Source organism: Hippopotamus amphibius, chromosome X (genome assembly GCF_030028045.1).
Source record: "Hippopotamus amphibius kiboko isolate mHipAmp2 chromosome X, mHipAmp2.hap2, whole genome shotgun sequence".
Lineage (NCBI taxonomy): Eukaryota > Metazoa > Chordata > Mammalia > Artiodactyla > Hippopotamidae > Hippopotamus > Hippopotamus amphibius.
Genome location: NC_080203.1, coordinates 71,637,713 through 71,660,732, shown reverse-complemented (window position 1 = coordinate 71,660,732; position 23,020 = coordinate 71,637,713). Strand labels below are relative to the sequence as shown.

The 23,020-nt window shown below is 37.9% G+C and overlaps 1 protein-coding gene across 2 annotated transcripts in view; it reads right to left on the bottom strand.

Moving 5' to 3' along the window:
- MAGT1 (magnesium transporter 1) overlaps positions 1–17,993 on the bottom strand; it is a 44,877-nt gene extending 26,884 nt beyond the window's left edge. The window contains exons 1-3 of one of the 2 annotated variants that reach the window (XM_057718586.1): positions 17,816–17,993; positions 3,637–3,806; positions 444–561 (exon numbers count right to left, since the gene is read on the bottom strand). In XM_057718586.1, the coding sequence (XP_057574569.1) occupies positions 444–561; positions 3,637–3,806; positions 17,816–17,917 (390 nt within the window). In that variant the 5' untranslated portion in view covers positions 17,918–17,993. The remainder of the gene's footprint in view (positions 1–443; positions 562–3,636; positions 3,807–17,815) is intronic. The other variant, XM_057718587.1, reaches the window with a different exon arrangement.
- Between the last annotated feature and the right edge of the window lie 5,027 nt (positions 17,994–23,020).

Here is a 23,020-nt window from a genome sequence, read left to right as displayed (position 1 = left end):
ATGGGATACAGGACACAGAAAAGGGTTAAGCTTTGAACAAGAAGGAGCTTTTCCACTAAGACAAGAAGCAAGGGGGTAAAGACAGGTACCCAGCTCTAACAAGAACTTCAATATTACAAAATGGTAAGATTCCTGCTATGATTTAAAATGTTACTTGATAAATTGTTCACTTAAAAATAAAGTGGTAATTTTTTATTATATTTTACTACAGTAAAAAATACATAAAAGTTACTTGTTTTCTACCCAATTTCCACATTCTAATAGGTTAATACTGACCACTATATTTCATGTTTAGTTTAAGTTTAGCTCTTCTTTCACTAACTATTCTAGATCTTACATAAAACAAGTCCTATTTAACTTCTTGCAGCCATTGAAAAAAAAGGTATTGCACATTATCCATAGCTTATCTATTCCTATTTAATAGAATAAACCAAATAGCTTACCATCTGAAATACATCAGAGCCTTCATCAAAATCCACCATAGCAAAAAATATCCTGTTGGTAAATGCACTGGAATATCGCCAGGAGTTAGCCAGGATTTGGAATTCTTCATCAGCTTGCCTGGATGCAATCGGATTTGTGAAGATAACATATAAAACACTATTAAAAGCAACATATAAACATATAAAACATTTTTAAGAACAATCTAGTAGAAGTCAGGCTCTGGTTGACAGGATTAGGACAAACCCTGGAAAACACTGCCACTGTTTTGGCATGAGAGAAGCCTTATATCAAGTGATTACCTGACTCTGCTTCATACTTTGTGCCTCCTTCTTATCTCAAAGCTCCATCAACATTCACTAATTGTTTCTAAGACAATTTTTAATACTCTAAATTACTTCTAAGAGTTCAAAGACAAGGTTGAAGTACTTTCCCAGAGAAATAAGACTATAACATTAATCTACCTAAAAAATCTAAAGTACAAAATGCTACTTAGCAAGAATACAGTCTGAAGAATTACAGTGAACGATAAGGCGAATCTAGGGAATTGAGGTTAATTGAAACCTCAAGCCACATTTTACTTTCCCCTGATCTCCCATATGCTTTCAGTTTCTAAGATCCGACAATTTTTCATTTGTGATTATCTTTTTGTGTGTGTGTGATTATCTTTTAACTCTGTCCCTCCCCATTTATTTTCATTGCTATCATCTAAAGTCAGATTCTTAATATCTGACATTAGAATATTAAAACCCTAACTCTGAGGACTTCCCTGGTAGTCTGGTTGTTAATAATCTGCCTTCCAATGTAGGGGACGTGGGTTTGATCCCTAGTCAGGGAACTAAGATCCCACATGCCGCAGGGCAACTAAGCCCACACAGGCTACAACTAGAGAGAAGCTTGGACTTCCGCAAGGAAGATCCTGTGTGCTGCAACTAAGACCCGACGCAACAAAATAAATAAATAAATATTAAAAAAATAAAATAAAAACCTAACTCTGGACTTCCCTGGTGGCTCAGTGGTTAAGAATTCGCCTGCCAACGCAGGGGACAAGGGTTTGATCCCTGGACCAGGAAGATCTCACATGCTGCAGAGCAACTAAGCCCATGCACCACAACTACTGAGCCCACCTACAACAACTACTGAAGCCCATGTGCCTAGAGCCCGTGCTCCACAACAAGAGAAGCCACCAGAATGAGAAAGCCTGTGCACCACAATGAAGAGTAGCCCCTGCTCACGACAACTAGAGAAAGCCTGCGTGCAGCAACGCTGCCAATAAATAAATAAATAATAAATAAATAAATAAATCCCTAATTCTTTCTCCTCCTCTAATCCTTCTTACATTGCAATATACATCAGTTTTCCTAAATGACTACTTTCTTGATACTCCTCCTCTTCTCAGAAACCACTGTTGCTTTTCTGTTACCTTCAGAACACAGTCTCCAAGCTCTTTCACTGGTTAAAGGTTCTTTAGCATCTATTTCCAAATAACATATCTAGCTTTTAGATAGCCTCACTACTGCTCAACCTCAAATAGGACCTCTTAATTCCAGCACTTTACTCCTATCTCTGTACCCTTGCACACATCATTGCTTCTAATCAGAATATCCTACTGCTAAGTAAATCTGATCCATCTGTCTAGCCCTAATACAAGTCCTATCTTCTCAATTAGGCCAACCCTAATCACTCCTGTTACATTTCCTTCCTGAAATTTTATAGCACTTATTATGTACACAATTCATTTGGTGCTTAATCATAAATTGGCTTACATTGCCAGCTAAATTTTCATATGTGTAACTCATTTCCCTAGCCAGATAAGAGGAGCACATCTTTCTTATACTTTTCATTCTGATAGCAACAAATATATAGTATTACACACATCATTGTTGCTTAATTTTAATTATTTGAATGAGTTTAGAAAATCGTGAGCTAATTTACAATTTGGTCTTGTAAAAAGTAAGATACTATTAAAAACTTTAGTTATTAAGAATTCCATTAATTTGCATGTAATACAGGATTATGAAGGACTTTGTGTTTGTTCCCTGACATCTTTGTATACTTATGATTGCTAGTGAGTAAACTGATTGAATTATGAGTTATTCCAGAGTTTAAGTTTATTCATAGTTAATATCGACTATTCTTTTTCCTTCCTCTACTTACTTTTAACTTATATTCAGCATAACCTCCATCCCTAAAAGGAAAAAAAAAACACTCTAGGACCAAATATCTTGACTATCTCCTGCCTCTGGGGAGAAAATCCTTTAAGTAAGAGTTAGAAAGGCTTGGGGAAGCATAACACACTATTTTGAAAGAAAGCTGTCTATTCCTTCACATGGGCTCAGGCTATCAGAATTTGGAAAGCCTCCAAGATTTAACTAAATTACTTTTTCACAGGGTAGTTTTGTCATTTCATTTAAAGTGAATTCCCAGATTACACACACTGATCTAAAAATATAATAAACAACAAAAAGCAAAAGTTATTTTATTTTTTAGTATCCACTATTTTTAATTATCAACAGTACTTTTGTTTAAAGAAATGTATTTTTTCCTAAGATCATTCAAAAATAGTAAAATAAAATCAATAAACTATTCTTTGATGAAATTTTAAGTGGGATTAGTCTCCATTTCTAAGGTTTAAAATTACTATAAAATAATCTAGAAAAAAGAAACACCTCTAAATCATGCATCTTTGTTTTCTTAAAAAGTTCTCTTGTAATTCCAAATTTTGAATGTAGCTACCACTATTACATTAATAAATATCTCTAGCTTTGGGTAGACGAGTTAAAATATTGGAAACTGTTTCTTCCAAAAATGAGAGAATATTTGCTTTTTGAACCTTCTGGGGTTGTTGTGATAAAACAAGAATATGAAGTTGAAAGCACACACAAATAATAAAACACTATACCAATGCTATTGACATGCATTTATATAAGTCAATACCAATTTTTAAGATGACTGTTAGATTTTTTATGTTACTTCTATGATGGTTACCATAAAACTTTATCTTTGCTCTTTGTCCCTCCCCCACTAATATGGACAATCAAGAAAAGACTATCAAAAGAGTAGTACTATGTGTTACTATAGACACTCTAAGTAAGGTATACACATTGATTGAACTAATTTCGTTCTTCTGGGATTGAGAAATGGTTAAAATCTTATGAGTTATCTAATTTTTAAAGTGTAGTTGAAAGTTCATACTTGCACACGACACACTGTCTATGAAGTTGGAGAGCAGTGAACATGACAATAACGGAGTAGTTTCTCGGTGGGGCTTTAACAAGGCGACGGAACTTGTCTCCATTCATTCTTATTACAGGCCTTTTATTGGTCCATTCCATCAGCTGACTAACCTTTTCAGATAACACCATCTAAAAAAAAGACAAAGGGAGCATGCCATTAATACTTTCAACTTTGCACTTGATTCCTTTAACTAGACAACTTACTTAAAGTCAAGACTAATAAGCAGAGGTATATAAAAAAAGTGAAAGAACTAAAAATTAAATTTGGTACTTGTGCCTGATAATGAAAATTATTCTTAAAATTACATTATTTCATAAGGAGATTTAAACATATATTGCAATATTACAATTTTGATGTGATTACTTATTTCCTAATAAAAAAAATAAGATAAAATCATAAAAATCCTGCATGCTACATGGCATGGCCAAAAAAATAAAGAACACAAATACGGGATGTACCCTGTTCACAGATTTTAAAATTCAATGTTTGGGGACTCCCCGGGTTGGCAGTCCACCTGCCAATGCAGGGTACATGGGATCAAGCCCTGGTCTGGGAAGATCCCACATGCTGCGGAGCAACTAGGCCCGTGCACCACAACTACTGAACCTTCGCTCTAGAGCCCGTGAGCCACAACTGCTGAGCCCACATGCTGCCACTACTGTAGCCTGTGCGCCTATGGCCCATGCTCCACAACAAGAGAAGCCCGCACACTGCAACAAAGAGTGGCCCCCGCTCAATGCAACTAGAGAAATGCCACGCACAGCAACGAAGACCCAATGCAGCCAATAAATAAATTCATTAATTTAAAAGAAAAAAGAGGGACTTCCCTGGTGGCACAGTGGTTAAGAATCCGCCTGCCGATGCAGCGGACGTGGGTTCGAGCCCTGGTCGGGGAGGATCCCACATGCCGTAAGCAACTAAGCCCATGCACCACAACTACTGAGCCTATGCTCTAAGGCCCACGTGCCACAACCACTGAGCCTGCATGCTGCAGCTACTGAAGCCCACACGCCTAGAGCCCGTGCTCCTCAACAAGAGAAGCCACCGCAGTGAGACGCCTGTGCGCTGCAATGAAGACCCAACGCAGCCAAAAAAGAAAAAAAAAAACATAAAACCTTTCATTTGCCAAAGATTCCAAAGACAAAATGGAAAGAGCCACTCTACCTGATTTTAAGGTTTATTATATAGCTACAGTAAGCAAGGCAGGGTGATACTGATAAAAGGATAGATACATAGATCAATGGAACAGAAACAAGAGCCAGAAATAGACCTACACAAGTATAACCAACTGATATTTCACAAGGTGCAAAATCAACTCAGTACAGAAAGGAGGGCCTTTTCAATAAATGGTGCTGAAGCAACAGGACATCCATAGCTAAAACTATGAACCTCAAACTAAACTTCATGCCTTATATAAAAATTAAAAATGGATCACATATGTAAATGTAAAAATGAAAACTATTTAAAAATTAGGAAAAAATATGGCAGGAAATGTTCAGGATCAAGCGGTAGGCAAAGAATTCTTAGACCTGACACCAAAAGCACGATTAATAAAAAGGAAAAAATAGATAAACCGGACCTCATCAAAATTAAAAACTTTTGCTCTGTGAAAGACCTTGTTATGAGGATGTGAAGACAGAGTGGGAGAAAATATTTTCAAACCACACATCTAAAAAGGATTAGTAGCTAGAGTATATTTTTTTAAACTATCAAAACTCAACAGTAAAACAAACAAAATAGGCAAGACATAAAGAGATTTCATCAAAGATGATCTACAGATGACAAATAAACACACAAAAAGATGTTTAACATCATCAGCTATTACAGAAATGCAAATTAAGAGCACAATGAGCTATCACTACACACCTGTTATTAAAATAAAATATAGCAACAATACCAAATGCTGGCAAGGATGTGGAGAAACTAGGTCTCTCATGCATTGTTGGTGGGACTACACCACGGTACAGTCACTCCGGAAAACAGTTTGGCAGTTTCTTTAAAAAATTAAGCAAGTAGGGCTTCCTAGGTGGTGCAGTGGTTAAGAATCCGCCTGCCAATGCAGGGGACACGGGTTCGATCCCTGCTCCAGGAGGATCCCACATGCCGCGGAGCAGCTAAGCCCATGTGCTGCAACTATTGAGCCTGCACTTTAGAGCCCGTGAGCCACAACTATTGAGCCCATGTGCTGCAACTACTGAAGCCCACGCACCTAGAGCCTGTGCTCCGCAACAAGAGAGGCCACGGCAATGGGGAGCCCGCGCACCACAACGAAGAGTAGCCCCCAATCACCGCAACTAAACGAAAGCCCGCACACAGCAAAAAGGACCCAACACAGCCAATATAAATAAATAAATAAATATATTAAAAAAATTAAGCAAGTAAAATATACACAAACTATACAATTCAGCAACTGCATTCCCAAACATTTGTCTCAGAGAAATCAAAATTTATGTCTACACAAAGAAAGAGCTAGATTTTGCTTCTTTCTTTTTAAAAGCCAGTCATCATGAGGCAATGCAGGAGAAGCGTGGTTAGTCAATGAGAATTTCACTTTGAAATAAATGCAATCATTCATTTATCCTTCCCCTCACCACTACCCTTATGTTCAAACTTTGCAAGAGTAGTAAGAAGATGGGAAAAGATAAAAAAAAAAAAGAAGTGCAGAAGGTAAGAATCTCAGTGCAGAGTTAATGCTAATTTATATTGTGTTTAAAATTTTATTTATTTATTTATTTATTTATTTATTTATTTATTTATTTATTTACTGGCTGCGTTGGGTCTTCATTGCTGTGCATGGGCTTTCTCTAGTTGCAGCAAGCGGGGGCTACTCTTTGTTGCGTCACGTGGGCTTCTCATTGCTGTGGCTTCTCTTGTTGTGGAGCACGGGCTCTAGGCGGGCTTCAGTCGTTGTGGCACGTGGGCTCAATAGCTGTGGCTCACGGCTCTAGAGTGCAGGCTCAGTGGTTGTGGCCCAGGGGCTTGGTTGCTCCACAGCATGTGGGATCTTCCCGGACCAGTTATCGAACCCATGTTCCCTGCATTGGCAGGCGGATTCTTAACCACTGCCCCACTAGGGAAGTCCCTAATTTATGGTTTTGCTCATCTTTACAGTGAAGGGCTGGGACATCATGGAGTAGTTCACTATTCAGAAACATTTGACCAATTACATTTCCCATTACTTACGCTGAAGTTTGGCTAGGGCACTGGCATTCAAACTCTAAAAACAGTTCCTTCCCATTAAACTCAATCATCAAAGAACAGATGTTAGGATGTGCCTTTTCACTTTGGAAGGGGATCAGGAACCTAATAGAAAGATGGCACTCTTTGAAAGATAGGTGTCAGTAATGCAAATGAGTTGCCTCAGACTTAGGCTAAGAAAAATAATCCCTGGAACCAATAAGAATGGCTTCTGTGGCTTTAGCCATCTCAACAAAATTCTCGAAGAATGCGTGTCTAGTGGGTTGTAATTGACCCTAAATGGTTTTCCTAGGTGGTCAAGGACCCAGGACGTAAGCATATTAATCCCCCCACCCCTGCTAGATGTTTCACAACACTTTTAGCCTATATTATAGCACTTATCATCCTAAGACAATTTGATACCTGTTGCCTTCTCTAGATTAGTAACTACTAGAGGGCAGACACACATAGTACTGTACCATCTAGTAGGCATTCAGTTAGCACGTACTGAATTTCTATTTCACAGAACCCAGCTGGGAGTGGACTCGCATCATTAACATATAGGAAGAAAAGATGACTGCACACATAAACACTTAATAGAAATGGATTTTTTTTTAAACTTCAGGAAGGCAATGATAACATGGATTCTAAAAATGCATGATTTACCTTTAAATCATGCCTGAATTCAGGCAATACTGAAAAAAAAAATTTCCTGATTACACTTCTGTGAACAATAGAGAAAGATGGCATAAAAATAGTTTTGTAGCAGATATAAAATACTTCCAGTAAGTCACAAAATGAATATGCCACACATGGAAAAATGAATATAGTCTCTAATAAAGCCCATAGAGAAATATATACACTCTCAAAAGACTGGTATAACAAATAATTAACAAGACTCGTGGAACAATGAATGATACTAAGGAAACAGGTTGTGGGGGAGGGACAAACTAGGAATTTAGGATTAGCATATATACAGTACTACATATAAAACAGATAACCAACAAGGACCTACTGTATAGCACAGGAAATTATACTCAATATTTTGTAATAACCTACAAGGGAAAAGAATCTGAAAAAGAATATATATGTGTATAACTGAATCACTGTGCTGTACACCAGAAACTAATACAGCATTGTAAATCAACTACACTTCATTTAAAAAAGAAAAGGAAACAGGTTGGTGGTAAAGGCAGTGGAAGAGAGTGAACTAGAAGGCGGATAGGACGAGGAACAAGCAATGGAACATAGTTCATCTTTAACAGTAGAATTAGTTACCAACAATTCTCAAGGATAGGGAGTATCTGATTTAAAATAAAGCTACATAAATTAAACTCCGTTTTTCCAAAAAATGAATTCTTATTGATACGGCCTTAAAGATCCTCATAGCTAAGAGAACAATATTAGTTCACAGTTTTAAAATATGCATTCTAGGGACTTCCCTGGTGGTCCAGTGGTAAAGAATCCGTCCTGCAATGCAGGGGACATAGGTTCGATCCCTGGTCGGGGAACTAAGATCCCACATGCCTCAGGGCAACTAAATCCGCACACCACAACTACTGAGCCTGTGCGTCGACTAGAGAGCCTGCGTTGCTCAAACTATAGAGCCCACATGCTCTGGAACCCGCGCGCCACAACTACAGAGCCCACGTGCCCCGGAGCCTGCACGCCACAATTAGAGAAGACAAAACCTGCATGCCACAACTAGAGAGAAGCCCAAGCACCGCAGCAAAGAGCCCACACCCCACAATCAAAGATCCCGCATGCCGCAATGAAGATCCCGTGTGCCGCAACTAAGACCTGACACAACCAAAAATTTAACAGTAAATAAATAAATAAATAATCTTTATGGTTTCATATAGTCTATCTCCATTCAATCACATAGATGTATGATCATTCCAAAAAAAAAATATGTGCTTTGAATTGGCACTAAACATGTGGAATCTTCTTAAACAAAGTCTTAAGTAGGTCTATGTGAAAAAATTATGATATTCCTCTTCCTGTTTATTAACAGACTGGAAAGACCAGATTTTTGGCTGTACAATCCCCAAATAACTTATCAAGTAGAAGAAATTAATTCCAAAGGAATTACAAGTTCTCTTTAAAGCTCTTATAAATGGGATTATCACCTCAAAAGACTGCTTAATACAGAGGCAATTAATTAGGTTACTTTCTGAATTCATTTTTTTTTAATGAACTGAAGACAGATCACAACAAAAGATGAACTAGTTTTAAACTTTTACAATAAAAGTACATGAACATAGCTTGGGACATGATAATTAGAAGCTATAATCCTTATTCACAATGATCTAATCTTTTAGCATTTTAATATATGTTAAAGTAAGCCTATCTTGATTTTATGGAGAAAACAGCAGCTACTATTTGGAATGCCTAGCACGTATGTGTCAGGCAGCAACTTCTCTCCTTATAGAATGAGTATTTAATTCAATCCTCAAGACAACACTATGAGGTTAAAAACTCTATTTTTAGTTCATTTCAACGTTGAGTAAACAGCATCAAGAGAGATTTAGTAACTTGGCCAAAGTGCCACAGTTAGCAAGACACAGAGCTGGGATTCAGACACATCATTCTAAACCAAGGCTTCTCAACAGGAGGGTTACTGACATCTTGGGCCAGATAATTCCTTGTTGTGGGGAGTCGTCCTGCACATTGCATGTTGAGCAGCATCCCTACCTTTACCTATTAGATGCCAGTAGCATCACCAGCTGCCAATAACCAAAAATGTCTCTACACATTGCCAGATAACTCTTGGGAAATAAAATTCCCCACTCCCTCGCTGAGAACCACTGTTCTAAACTGAAAAGGACTTTCACAGTCCAATTCAAGCTTTTATAATCTTATTATGTATTCAAAAATATTTTTATTAATTACCAATCAGAACACAATGTAAAAGAAAGATTTGGTGATAGAGTAAATCAAAACTTCCCAGAGCAAGCCCTTAGCATAATGGGTAATAAACTTCCTAGGCCCATGTTTCTCAAAGTATGGCCAGTATAAAGGAGCCTATTAAAAGTGCAGACTTCTAGGTTTCATCTTCCAATAAATTTGATTCAGTAGATCTATATAAGCCCTATTCAAAGGATGCTAATTAGCAGGTTAGCTGATATAAAAGACCAAGCAGCATGCCTGAGTGAGCCACATACCGTCTCCAATACCCAAAACCGTCCAATAAGGTGCTGCATTTCCTGTTTGGTTTGGCGGGCCAAAGAGACAGCCGTTTTTCCACGACCACAACAGGAATTGAGTATTATAAATCCACTCACTTAGTCCCAAGAAACTTTGCTTGGTGAGCAGGCCCCTGAATTTCGTCGGGTTTATCAGCTACTGCTCCTGGCTACCTCTATAGTATGATAGCACCACCATCAAGGTCATTGAGACTGAGGCTTTCACTTGCCAACAAGGCATCATCCATAGAGTCAAAGCTTTAAACATGGAAGGTAGAGGAACTCAGGCTAAACCCTGACTCACCAACTGGTAGCAAATGGCAGGGGAGCTTAGGTACCCCTAGGGTATACTATAAACATACACAGGAGGCCTTGCTACCTTAATACGAACTGACCTTGCTGGCATAGAAGGTGTTAGTGATGTCTGAGACTGCATACCACCTGTCATCAGCCAGTGTAATGGATTCAGCTGCAGTCACAATGTCTGGAACAGCCAGGGCTATGGGAGCAACAATTGAAATCACTTGGTAATAATCTGCTATAAGACTTTAGTTCCTGTTAGTCTTTTTTCACTGGCCATTGAGGGCTGTCACTTTGGGATATTGCATCACTTACCACCTTTGATGCCTTTATGTCTTTAATCAAGCCTGTGATTTCTCTTTTCTTCCTGGGGGGTTATTTAGCTTCTGGTGGATTTCAAAAATATGGAAGTTTAACATGTACCCTAAGTGATTCCCTATACACTGAAGTTGGAGTACTACTCATCTACATTTTAATTCTTATGGTTAAGGACCACACGTTATATATTTTTTATGCAATTATACATGGAAATTAAATAAACATTAAGCAATTCAAAGTATAAACAACAGCAATAAATACACCGTTCCTAAAAATAAACTACCATCTGATCTTCCTGAAATGGTTGAAGAGTGCGATATAGTCTAGATAACTCAAGTAAAACACCTTAATAATTCCTAGACAATTCTTTCACTAGTCCTCTTCTGTCTTTTCCATTATATGATTTCATAAAGGAGTTTCTCTTTTCTTCACATTTGAGTTAAAAGTTTTCTTGATTGGAGTAAATCTCTGGTACTCAAGAACCTTTTTCCTTAGGGTGCCTCTCATCTGTTGTCAAGATCCCATTTTTGGGTACTGAAAGCTATGGCTCAGAAATAAAAATTTTGGTTTTCTATAGCCTCTACACTAAGTCCCACTATTCATTCTCTAAATATTGCTTTATCTTCCAAAGTCACAACCTTCAAAAGTAAAGGATTAAAATGTCACCTGTGCACTTCAGGTCCTTCTATTTACTATTTAATATTTTGAAGTTATTATTAGAAACGTATTTTCCAAGGACTATAGTACATAAAGGTAAGAGGTTTATCAAGTGAACTCAGCAACTGAAAAAAGTAATTGATTTGGAAACAACTCCTATTGCAAATACTATTTCCACTAACAGTTTTTTTTATTTTTTTATTTTTTTGGGGGTACACCAGGTTCAATCATCTGTTTCCATACACACATCCCCGTTCCACTAACAGTTTTAAAAAAACATTTGAGAAAATATATCCATCATCCAGTTTTTAAATTTGCTTTGGATATATTTATTCAAAACAAAAGTTTACTTATGAAAATCATTAAATTTATAAGCAAAGATTTTCACAATCAACTGATTTCTCCCCTTCTTGGAGTACATTACTTTCAACTATTTAAATAAAACAAAACGAAGAGTATTAATATTCACAATTAAAATATAATACCAACAAAGTTAAGTAAGCTTAAAGCCTTTCTCTTCTCTTGAAACATTTAAATTAGTATGGCCACAAAATAATCCCACTAACAGGAAGTCTATATCTCTAATTCTGGGACTTTCCTGGTGGCGCACTGGATAAGACTCTGTGCTCCCAATGCAGGGGCCCAATACAGGGGGTCAGGGAACTAGACCCCACATGCATGTCACAACTAAGAGTTCACATGACACAACTAAGGAGTCCGTGTCCTGCAACTAAGGAGCAGACAAGTGGCAACTAAGGAGCCCTGGAAGCACAACTAAGGAGCCCACCTGCTGCAACTAAGGAACCCATGAGTCACAACTAAGGAGCCAACATGCCATAACTAAGGAGCCCACTTGCTGCAACTAAGACCTGGCACAACCAAATAAATAAATCTTAAAAAGTATATATCTCTAATTCTGTTAATAATAATCAAGTATGATAAAAATTTTAGGACTTCAAGGGATTAAGAGGACCTAGAGGGGACTTCCCTGGTGGCACAGTGGCTACGAATCTGTGCTCTCAATGCAGGTGGCCCAAGTTCTATCCCTGTCCAGGGACCTAGATCTTACATGCATGCCACAACTAAGAGTTCGCATGACACAACAAAGGAGCCCACCTGCTGCAACTAAGGAGCCCTTGAGCCGCAACTAAGGAGCCTGCCTGCCGCAACTAAGACCTGGTGCAATCAATTAGCTAAATAAATAAATATTTAAAGAGGATAAAGAAAGTGTAGTAACAAAACACTGTACTAATTTAATTTTATACTACTTGTTTGCATAATATGTATCTCAATTAGCTCTAGCAAAATAGACTAAGCCTTAACAACCACAAATTCTCCTACTATCACTGCATATCACTCAGCAAAGATAGCATATAGGAATCCAGTATAATTTAAAGCTAAATTCTGATCCTGCAATTAAGATTACTTCTGAACTTCAGAAGTAATAAGGCTAAGCATCACCAGTCTGAATTCCTCTAAAATGCACCTCCCTTTCCCCCCAAACTTACTTCATTATATCTGTGTTCTAGACCATTAGGGTTTATTCATAAAAAATCTTGGTATTTTTACCTTTCCTAATAATCCACTAGCCTACAAATGTGAGTTTAAAAAAATTCCTGGTTAAGGAATAAGTTTCCAACTCCATCCTTAAATTAAGAGTGAGAATGAACAGGGGACTTCCTGGTGGCGCAGTGGTTAAGAATCCACCTACCAATGCAGGGGACAGGGGTTCAATCCCTGGTCCAGGAAGATCCCATATACTGCAAAGCAACTAAGCCCAGGCACCACAACTACTGAGCCTGTGCTCTAGAGCCCGTGCTCCACAACAAGAGAAGCCACCACACTGAGAAGCCTGCACACCTCAACGAAGACCCAACATAGCTAAAAATAAATTAATTTTTAAAAAAAGAAACAGCAAAGATGGTAAGATTGGATTTAAAAAAAAGTGAGACTGAACAGATCTGGAAACATAATTGGCAGATAATGACTGAAGGAGAAAGACAGTGAACAGAGAAGAGTATTTGTAATCCTTAAATGTTATCTGCTCCATTCTCAGTTCATGTACTTCCTGGACAGGGCTAAAATGTACCACTGTCCCCTTGATGTTTATTTTTGGAAGATGTCTCAATTTGTTTGTTTTACAATGCTACTGAGCCTTTGGTTCTTGGTAATAAGGTATTTTCTAAGTAATTACCGGGGTTTTACACATATGACACTTTCATGTATCACTTCTCAAAGCAACGTCAGAGAATATAGAAGTTTTTGCAATAATTGCCCACCTTGTCAAAATATGCAGATAATTTTATTTTCTGAATAATCTTCATAAAAACAACACAAAAAGATCAATTGAAAAATATTTTATACTGGTGTTCCTATCAATAATATTCATCTAATGTCTTCTACATACCAGGTACTGCATTAGGCACTTTACAGCCCTCATCCCCTTTAATTCTCTTCTCACAATACGAAAAGAAACAGGCATTTTCCCATTCTACTGATAAGTAAAATGAGACTCAGAGTAACTTGCTAAAGATCACTTGGGTTGCATTAACATACATGCTCTCTAAAATTTTACACAAATTTTTGAAAACTGAGAATACAGGGGAAAAACTATCTGCCACCCTAGCATTTATTAAGACCATTTTCTAATGTTTCAGTATGCTTTGTGCATTCATTCTTTTCTAGGGAATTCCCTGGTTTGGACTTGGTGCTTTCACTCACAGGGCCCGGGTTGGACCCCTAGTTGGGGAACAAAGATCCTGCAAGCTGTGTGGTGTGGAAAAAAAAAAAAAAGACATGCTTTTCCATATTCCATATTATTTCTCTATTACAGAGTCCCACAAGTAGATCAAGAAATATGGATAATTTTTTAATCCATATTTATCCATTTTTAAGTGAAGAAAAACAATATTTTTTAAAAATATTTATTTATTTATTTATTTAGGCTGCACCGTGTCTTAGTTGCAGCACACGGGATCTTCCTTGTGGCATGCGGGATCTTTAGTTGTGGCATGCAGACCTAGTAGCGGCACACATGCAGGATCTAGTTCCCTGACCAGGGATCGAACCCAGGCCCCCTGCATTGGGAGCTCAGAGTCTTACCCACTGGACCACCAAGGAAGTCCTGAAATATGGATAATTTTGTCAAAGACCATAACTTTTCATTTTCATCATGCTGCCTCTCAAAAATGATACCAGTTGCAAGAATAAGCAACTTTCTTCCTACCACAGGGGGAAATAATTCACCATAAAAATAAAAGAAGTCACTGTAAAACAAGCCTTTGTGGCCTAGCACAAAGCATACACTTTGGAGTCAGACAAGGGGTGAAATCCCAGCTCAGCCTCTACAGCTGTGCTTCTTTAGGCAAATCCCCAACATCGCTCTTGCTCAGTGTCAGGTTCCTCATCTTTCAAAAGGGGCTAATACTCAGCAGGGTTATTGTGAGGATTAGAGATAATGCATGTAAACCGTAGTACATGACATGTAGAAGGCATTGAACAAATATTAGAGAATAGGTCAACATTCCAGTGAAAACACTATTACGAGTGTAAGTAATCAGATAAGTAGAGTAGCATTCCATTTAACAACAGACAACTACAAAGAATTTGAGTGATTTTTAATTATATTCATTTAGGAGAGGTGTCTTTGTTGTTGTTCTCTATTTTTTTTTAATTCAAGTGTAGTTGATTCACAGTGTTGTGTGAATTACTGCTGTACAGCAAAGTGACTCAGTTATATAGGAGAGGTGTTTAGAAACAGAATACTTAGATTATAAGATCATGCATTATCCTACTATTTAAAGCCAAATCTACTATGGTGGATAGACCTGGGATTTTTAAAAATAATGTTTTCAAAAACTGACAAAAAAGCTTTCTGCAACAGAACACCTACATTTTTAAACTGTCTCTAAGTAGTATCACAGTAATCTCATTATTAAAAAAAAGTCCAAAACATGTTCAGTTAGAGAGGAAAGGGGTAAAAACTAAAATAACTTTATCAGCCTATATTAATCCCTTGTTTACTGATGAGAAAATCTAATTTTAGATTGCGAAACCTAAACAAACCTGCAAGTGAAAGAACAGATTCCTGACTTTATATGCACACAATTAATTAATTAACTAGATGTTTACTTACAGATACTGCTAGATGTGAGGGAAAGAAAAATTAATTTAAAAGCATCTGTATTCATAACCAATATTTTATAACTATAAATGGAGTATAATCTTTAAAAATTATGAGTACATTGTACACCTGAAGCTTATATAATATTGTAAATCAACTATATCTCAATTTTTAAAAAGTGTCTGTATTGAAGATGCTCACAGTCTAATGGGAAAGACTTGTTTATAAACAATGACAATACAATGTGCTGAATTCACCTCAATTCACATGGGGAAACCAGGAAAATCTTAGTTGGAAAAAGAAGGTAATGTTTGAGCTAAGACTTGAAGAGTAGGAACCTTCAGATGAATGAGGGAGTGGGGTGAGGGAGAAGAAGGGAGATACTCCAGCAAGTATACACACTTACAAGAGAGTATAGAAAGAGCAAGGCGGGAATTCCCTGTGGTCCAGTGGTTAGGACTCAGCATTTTCACTGCCTGGGCCAGGATTCAATCTCTGGTTGGGGAATTAAGATCCTGCAAGCTGCACAGCTGGTGTAGGTAGGAGCTTGAACTGAGATGAGCCTGGAAAGAGGAGACCGGGGACAGACTACAGAAGTCCTTTTATACTTTGCAAAAGGGGATTTTTTAACCTTTTGCTTTTCAGTTTTTCACCTTAGCATCTCTGGCAACACTGAAGGATGAGTTCTAGGACGACCAGTTAGGCAGTTATGGCAATAGATTTGCAAGACTGATAAGGGTCTTTCCTGAACAGTGGGCATGACAGGAGGGGAGTTAGAATCTGATTCCTCAAAAAATTTTTTTATTGAGATAAAATTCACATAACATAAAATCCACCATATTAACAATTTTAAAGTACATAATTTATTGCTGATTACTTTTAAAAATAATCTATCCCCTGCTAGGCTCTTCTGCTTCTAGTTTAGTGAGAAGTTAAGTGAATAAGTAATTTAATTGGTAGAAATACTAGTTTTAAAAAATTTTCATTTTTAACTGAAAAACAGTAAGTGGTCATTGTAGAAATTTAGACAATACCAGCATATAAGGTAAAAATTTAAAGTGTTCCCCTAATGAATAATCCCAGCTTCTCAGAGATAACCACTGTTGTATATCTTTACAAAGCTTCTCTCTATATGTACATACTTATGGGCTTTTTTTTTTAACATAAAAAAGCCTCTAGAATATAAAACTATGTATTGCTCTACATCTTGTTTTCCATGTAAAAATGGCTTGGAACCCTCCTAAAAAAGCACACAGATTTCCAGTTCCAGTGTATGAGCTTGCTCATTTCACCATTATTTTGAAAATTGTATATTTTTAATTTTACTTTTTGCCAACCTAATAAGTAACTCGTTTTAATATGCTAGCTTATTTTTTTCTAATGGAATAGTACAAATATTCAGAAACAGAGAAGGTAGGTTCTCTTAAAATTCAGCTCAAGTTGACAAGCATCGGAGATGTTTAAATGGCATTTTAAAAGTGCATGTACAGGTATTGTGTACAAAAGGAAGCACAGAACGTACAGGAAATAGCATAAAACTGACTGACCTAGGATTTTAGTTCCTGTTCTGCAACAATTAACTGTGTAAGCTTAGGACTTACGTTTCCTCATTTATAAAATTAGAAGCATAAATAATTGTCAGTGATCTGTAAAGCTCTAAGAGCATACGGCTCTAAATCACAAATGTTTCAAAACAATGTTAAAATTCCTCAGCTTGGATTGCTTAACGGTGTGTAAAGAATATTGTATCTCCTCCATTTGCCAAAGCCAGTAAATTCCACAAGGAGGGAACTTAGTTTTGTTCACTTATGTACACTAAGCTCCTAGAACAGCGCCTGGCGCGCTCGATATTTGGTAAATGACTGAAAATGGTTTAAGGGCTTCACTCCGGTAAATTGTTTTGAGTCAGTTATTTGGACAATGAAATAAATTTGGCATAGCTCCGCTCTTCTGTTTAATCCTCTCATTCCTGAAGTGAAAATGCTACAAAATATATAGTTCTTACACGTCTAAAAGGGAGTTACATCTACTGATAGCAGAAAGACAGAGATATTCTACCCTTGGACCTAAAGTCGAACTTCCCTCCACCACCTGATGAGGCCCATACTCAAAGAAGTGTCAAAACTCATAGCTATGTACATCCACAGGCCTATGGAAGCCAGGCTGTCACCCACCCCACCCCACTTTGACTCTACAATCCCAGAAGACAAGGTGTTACAGTTTCTTCACTCGCGAACTCCACAATGCCCAAAACGGCGGAATTGGAGCCACCAAAGATACGGAATCGACGGGGAAAAGGGATCGGGAAGGACAAAACAGACTCTCTCAAGCCCCACTCGTTGGGAAAAGCCGGTGTTGCGGGAAATGGCATCCTCACCTCCTTCTTTCTCTGGGCAGAGGCTGAGGGAACCCCGTAAACGAGCAGGAGTGCCACCGCCATGGTCGCAGAGACACACCAAAGCCACCAACGCGCTGCCATGTTCGCTCCTCTCCCTCCTAGAAGGGAAACTTTCCTGGGGCTGGGGCTGAGGGTTGGGCGTGAGAACACACAAACCAGCCCCCTTGCACCTCCTCATTGGTCCAGCTCAGCCCTGCCCGTAGTCCCCTCACATTACGTCACGGCGCTGTACAGCCAGACGCCCGCTAAAAGATGGTTGACTTCTAATTGGTCTCTGTTAGCCAATAGAAAAACGATAATCTGGAGGTTTTGCATTGGTCCGCTAAGGATGATGGACCGCCCCTTTCATTAAACGTAAAGATGGCGGGCTTAGAGCCTCTTCAACCGCGCGTGCGCAGTTGTGAAGCATTGCGGCTTTTCCGCGTCCAAGATGGCTTAAGGTTGCTAAAGCAGAATCTTTTACCGGGAGACTCATTAGAACTCCTTGAAATCCACCTCTTTCGTGTAATATTCTAGAAAAATTGGCCCTAGCCACATGATTGATAGGAACTATCAAAGTCCCTTATTTGGCCTCCAAAGTGTTTCAAATCAAAAAAAAAAGTAAAAGCAGAAAAGCAAAAACAATGTTACTGAGGGAGATTTTTAAAAGTGAATGAAGAGCTTGTTGAATACCTTCTGTGTCCTAGGAACTGTGCCACGTGCGCTGAAGAGAGCGGACATCAAAAGTTATTTTCTAAAGTGTTTATTCATGACAAACTTTTAGATTTGTTAGGTACGCACCAGCAAAGGGTTAAATTTCAGTTATAGACAACAAATGCTTCTTTTTTTGTTTTTTGTTTTTTTTTACTTTTCGTCGTTTTGTTTGCTGGATGGACACAACACTAAGGTTGTAAGAAAGCACTTCTAAAGTTTTGTGTCATAACTGGTTTTCTTAAATATCCAATTATCTAAAAAATCCTACATATCAGAACTTTCCATTTATTTGGCCCATTTCTGTTTATCATTGTGGGTTATTAAACTGGGATGATTTTACTACAAAATAATAATATACTCAAGAGGAAAAACCAACAAAATCAATTGCCTGTAATTTGGATTTATTTTGATGCTGCGGAATATCATATGACCATTCTTTTAGGTCCTGCTGGGAAACACACAGAGAGAGGAAAATAATTTCATTAAGTTGGAGAGACAAAGAGATGGGTATGGAAGGGGAAATTGCTGGTTCTGAAGAGATGTGATCTAGACATATGAAAAAAAGTTTACAGACACTCATAATAAGAAAAAATAAAAAAAGAACACTGAGACATGCCACATGATTCCATTTATATGACATTCTAGAAAGGCAGAGAACAGATCAGTGGTTATCAGGGGCTGGATGTGGGGAGAGGAGCTGACTACAAAGGGGCCACACAAGGAGATTTTTTTGTGAGAATGCAACCTTTCCTTAATTGTTGGGGTGGTTACACACTTTGCATTTGTCAAAACCTAACTACACTAAAAAAGAGTGAATTTTAATGCATGTAAATTTAAAAAATAAAAAATTAAGGTAAGTTTTTTAAGTACATAGAAAAATCTCACCTATCATTTTAGCAAAAATTCAATACATGGTGTCATTGAGTCTGTGGGGAAACAGGCACCCTCACATATTGCTATCAGGAATGCAAAATGAAGGATAACTTACCAATATCTAATGCATTTATCCTTTGATTCAGCAATCCCACTTCTAGGAATCTACTCCAATAATAAGAAAATATATGTGCACAAAATTATTCATTTCAGCAATTTTTGTAATTGAAATATTCTCAAAACTACTTAAATGTTCAAATATAGGAGAATGATTGGATATACTATGGTACATAAATACCATGGAGTATTTCACAGCTGTAAAGGAATGAGGAAGAGCTGTGTAAATTATATGGATTTTCAAGATCTATTGTTAAAGTGAAAAAACCAAGTGCAAAAGTACATACATATTATTCTACATTTGTGTAAAATAGAAGAGGAAATAAGAAAATATATACGTTTGCCCATTTTTGCAAAAGGAAACACAGAAAGGCCAGAAACTAATGAAATTGGTTACCTACAGGAGGTGGAAGAAATGGAGTAGAACAGCTATGGAAGGGAATGACACTTTTCTAAGTACACCAGTTTGTATAGATTTGACTTTTGGAATAATGTTAATCTTTTAAAAATAAAATACAGAAGCAAATCATGTGGTTTTGCACGGTGAAAAAAGTTCTGGAGGGGGCTAGTGGTGATAGTTGTACAACAATGTGAATGTACTTAATATGACTGAACTCTACACTTTAAAATGGTTAAAATGGCAAATGTTATGCTATGTATATTTTACCAAAATTCAAAAAATAAGTAAAACATTTAAAAATCACATCAGTAAGAATGGGTTAAAAAGCTGAAATTGGGGCTTCCCTGGTGGCAGAGTGGTTAAGAAACCGCCTGCCTATGCAGGGTACATGGGTTTGAGCCCTGGCCCGGGAACATCCCACGTGCCTCAGAGCAACTAAGCCCGTGTGGCACAACTACTGAGCCTGCTCTGTAGAGCCTGCAAGCTACAACTACTGAGCCCATGTGCCGCAACTACTGAAGCCTGCGCACCTAGAGCCCATGCTCCGTAAGAGAAGCCACCGCAGTGAGAAGCCTGCACACCGCAATGAAGAGTAACCCTTGCTCTCCACAACTAGGGAAAGCCCGCGCAGCAGCAATGAAGACCCAACACAGCCAATAAATAAAAATAAAAAATAAAAAAGCTGAAATTGAATACAAACAGAAAAAAGGGAGCACAACTCATTTCAAATGAAAAACAACCACACTAAAGAGAAAAAGAACTAATCTGAATAATTTATGAACACATGACCTTGATTATGTACCATTAGTCTAAAGGAAAAAAAATAACTACAAGCAAATCTTAAACTCTACTAAGTAGATTTGTTTTCCATAGTGATATGAGCATAGCAATTCTTAAAATATAGTGTGCATAACATAATATGTAAAAACACTGATGTTGAGAGTCAGGATTCTCACTGTATAAGAAGGGAGATACAAATATGAAATGAGGGAAAGGAAAAAAGAACTTTTGGGGGTTGGACTGGAATTGGAGGTATTTGTATAAATTTATCATTCATGACATGTATTCCTAGCTCTATGCGCTGAAAGGACAAGGAGCAATAACACTCCAATATCAAAGAGCAAACCTAGTGCCAAATCTAGGTTGCTAAATGCCATCCCTAAAAGAAATTAGGGCTCCTTAGGAAAATGGCTGATTGCAGTCATGGGGCAGGGAAAGTACAAGATGAGCCTTGTGCCAGAAAATAAAGATGTGCTCAAAAAAATGATGATGTCAAAAAAAAAAAGATACACAAGCCAACTTGAAGGGAATCCTACTGACTGCATCTGAGACTATTGAGCATTAAAATAAATCATGATCACAATGGATTGTAACCTATGGAATCTATGGATCCACACTGTTAATGAACAAATAAATAGGGGAGAAGATAAAATTCCTCCTTATAGTAGAACACTCAGTATTAAATATGGAAGGAATGATCGAGTTAGAAAATCACCACTTTGCAACTTTCATACTAATAATTCTTTTAGGCAAAAATCACCAATGAATACAAAAACTGGTGGGTGGAAGTTTGATAAAGAATAGGATATACACAGAGTCTCAATGTATTCTTTATGTTACTTATAAAGGGAAAAACAGTAACTTATAGTATAGGACCTTGGAGGCCACTCTTTTGACCAAATGATTACACTTGGCATTATCAATAATGGGACAAGTTAATATTATAGGCTTCCTGATAAGATGGCCAAAGAAGACATCTGTCATGTAGTTACTCCTGTCATAATTTCATTAAATGAATCTAATTATGAGAAAAGATTAAGCACACAAAATTGGAGGGAACTTTTACAAAATAACTGGCCTGTACTCTTTAAATATATTACAGAACACAGACAGACCTGTGGAGTCAGAAGGTCCATTACCAGTTCTGTCACTTACAATTGCCTAATCTTGATTCTGCACCTCACCTTAGTAAGAAAAAAATTAAGGCTGTGAAAGGCAAAAAACAGCTGAGGAAGCATTCAATTCTATAACGGACTAAAGACTCATAAAAACTAAATTCAACACAGGGAACTGGATTGAATTCTGGATAGAAATATTGGGGTAATTGATGAAATTGGAATATAAGCTGTACTGTCTCAATATTAAAATTTCTGAATTTAATAACTGTACTGTAGTTATGTAAAACAATAGCTTACTCTTAGGAAATGAACTGTGAAGTATTAACAGGTAAAAGCACATGACGTATGCAAGTTATTCTCAAATGGTTCAGAAAAAAAAAGATGTATTTGTATATACATTTATATATATATATTTATACTCACAAAGAAAACATGTGGCAAAATATTACCAAGTGGTGTACTGTGGGAAAACATTCAGAAGTCTTTCTGAAACCTTGAAATTGTTGTAATAAATATGGCTAAAAGTAATTAAAGTATGTGGGCTGAGCGACTGGATGTAGCATGCCTTGCTTGAGCAGCGGAGGAACTAAGGGTGCTGGGCATGGAGGTCATGGGGGCATAGGCTACCGTGGAAACAGAATATTGACCCTCTCTGGGGGCGCAGCCCCTTCCTCACTTGCACACCTCATATCAACTTGTTTGGCCCCGGAGGATGGCTGGTTAGCCAGAGACGGGTAAGATTCCTCAGGGGAGGAACAACCTAAGACAGGCACAGTCACAGAGGGGCCAACAGGGGTGGGGCACAGACCCTTACTCCTTCTGAGAGAGGTCTCCTGCCCCCAGGGCTGCTTTGCTTCCCACGCCCAGCTGCGATCGGGACCCAGGAGGCAAACAGAGACCTGGCTAATAGCAGCTGCCCTCCTTCTGCTGTTCTTGCAGAACATCACTGCCCCCAATTATATGAGGCCTTTGTTTGGTTATTTCAAAGTAAAACCTTGACTGTGGGACGAAACTGGGAGTGTGAGAACCTTATGCTCTCTTGCTTCTGGAATGCCGAGAGCTCAATAAAAACAACGTGGGATGAAGTAGCGGGGCTTTTGATCCTAGAGGTCTTGAGTTCCCCGGTCCCATCTTTCTTTTAAATCTGTGTCTGTTTCTTTAAGCTTGCGGCACCCGTCATTCGCCCCAAATCGCCGAGCTGGT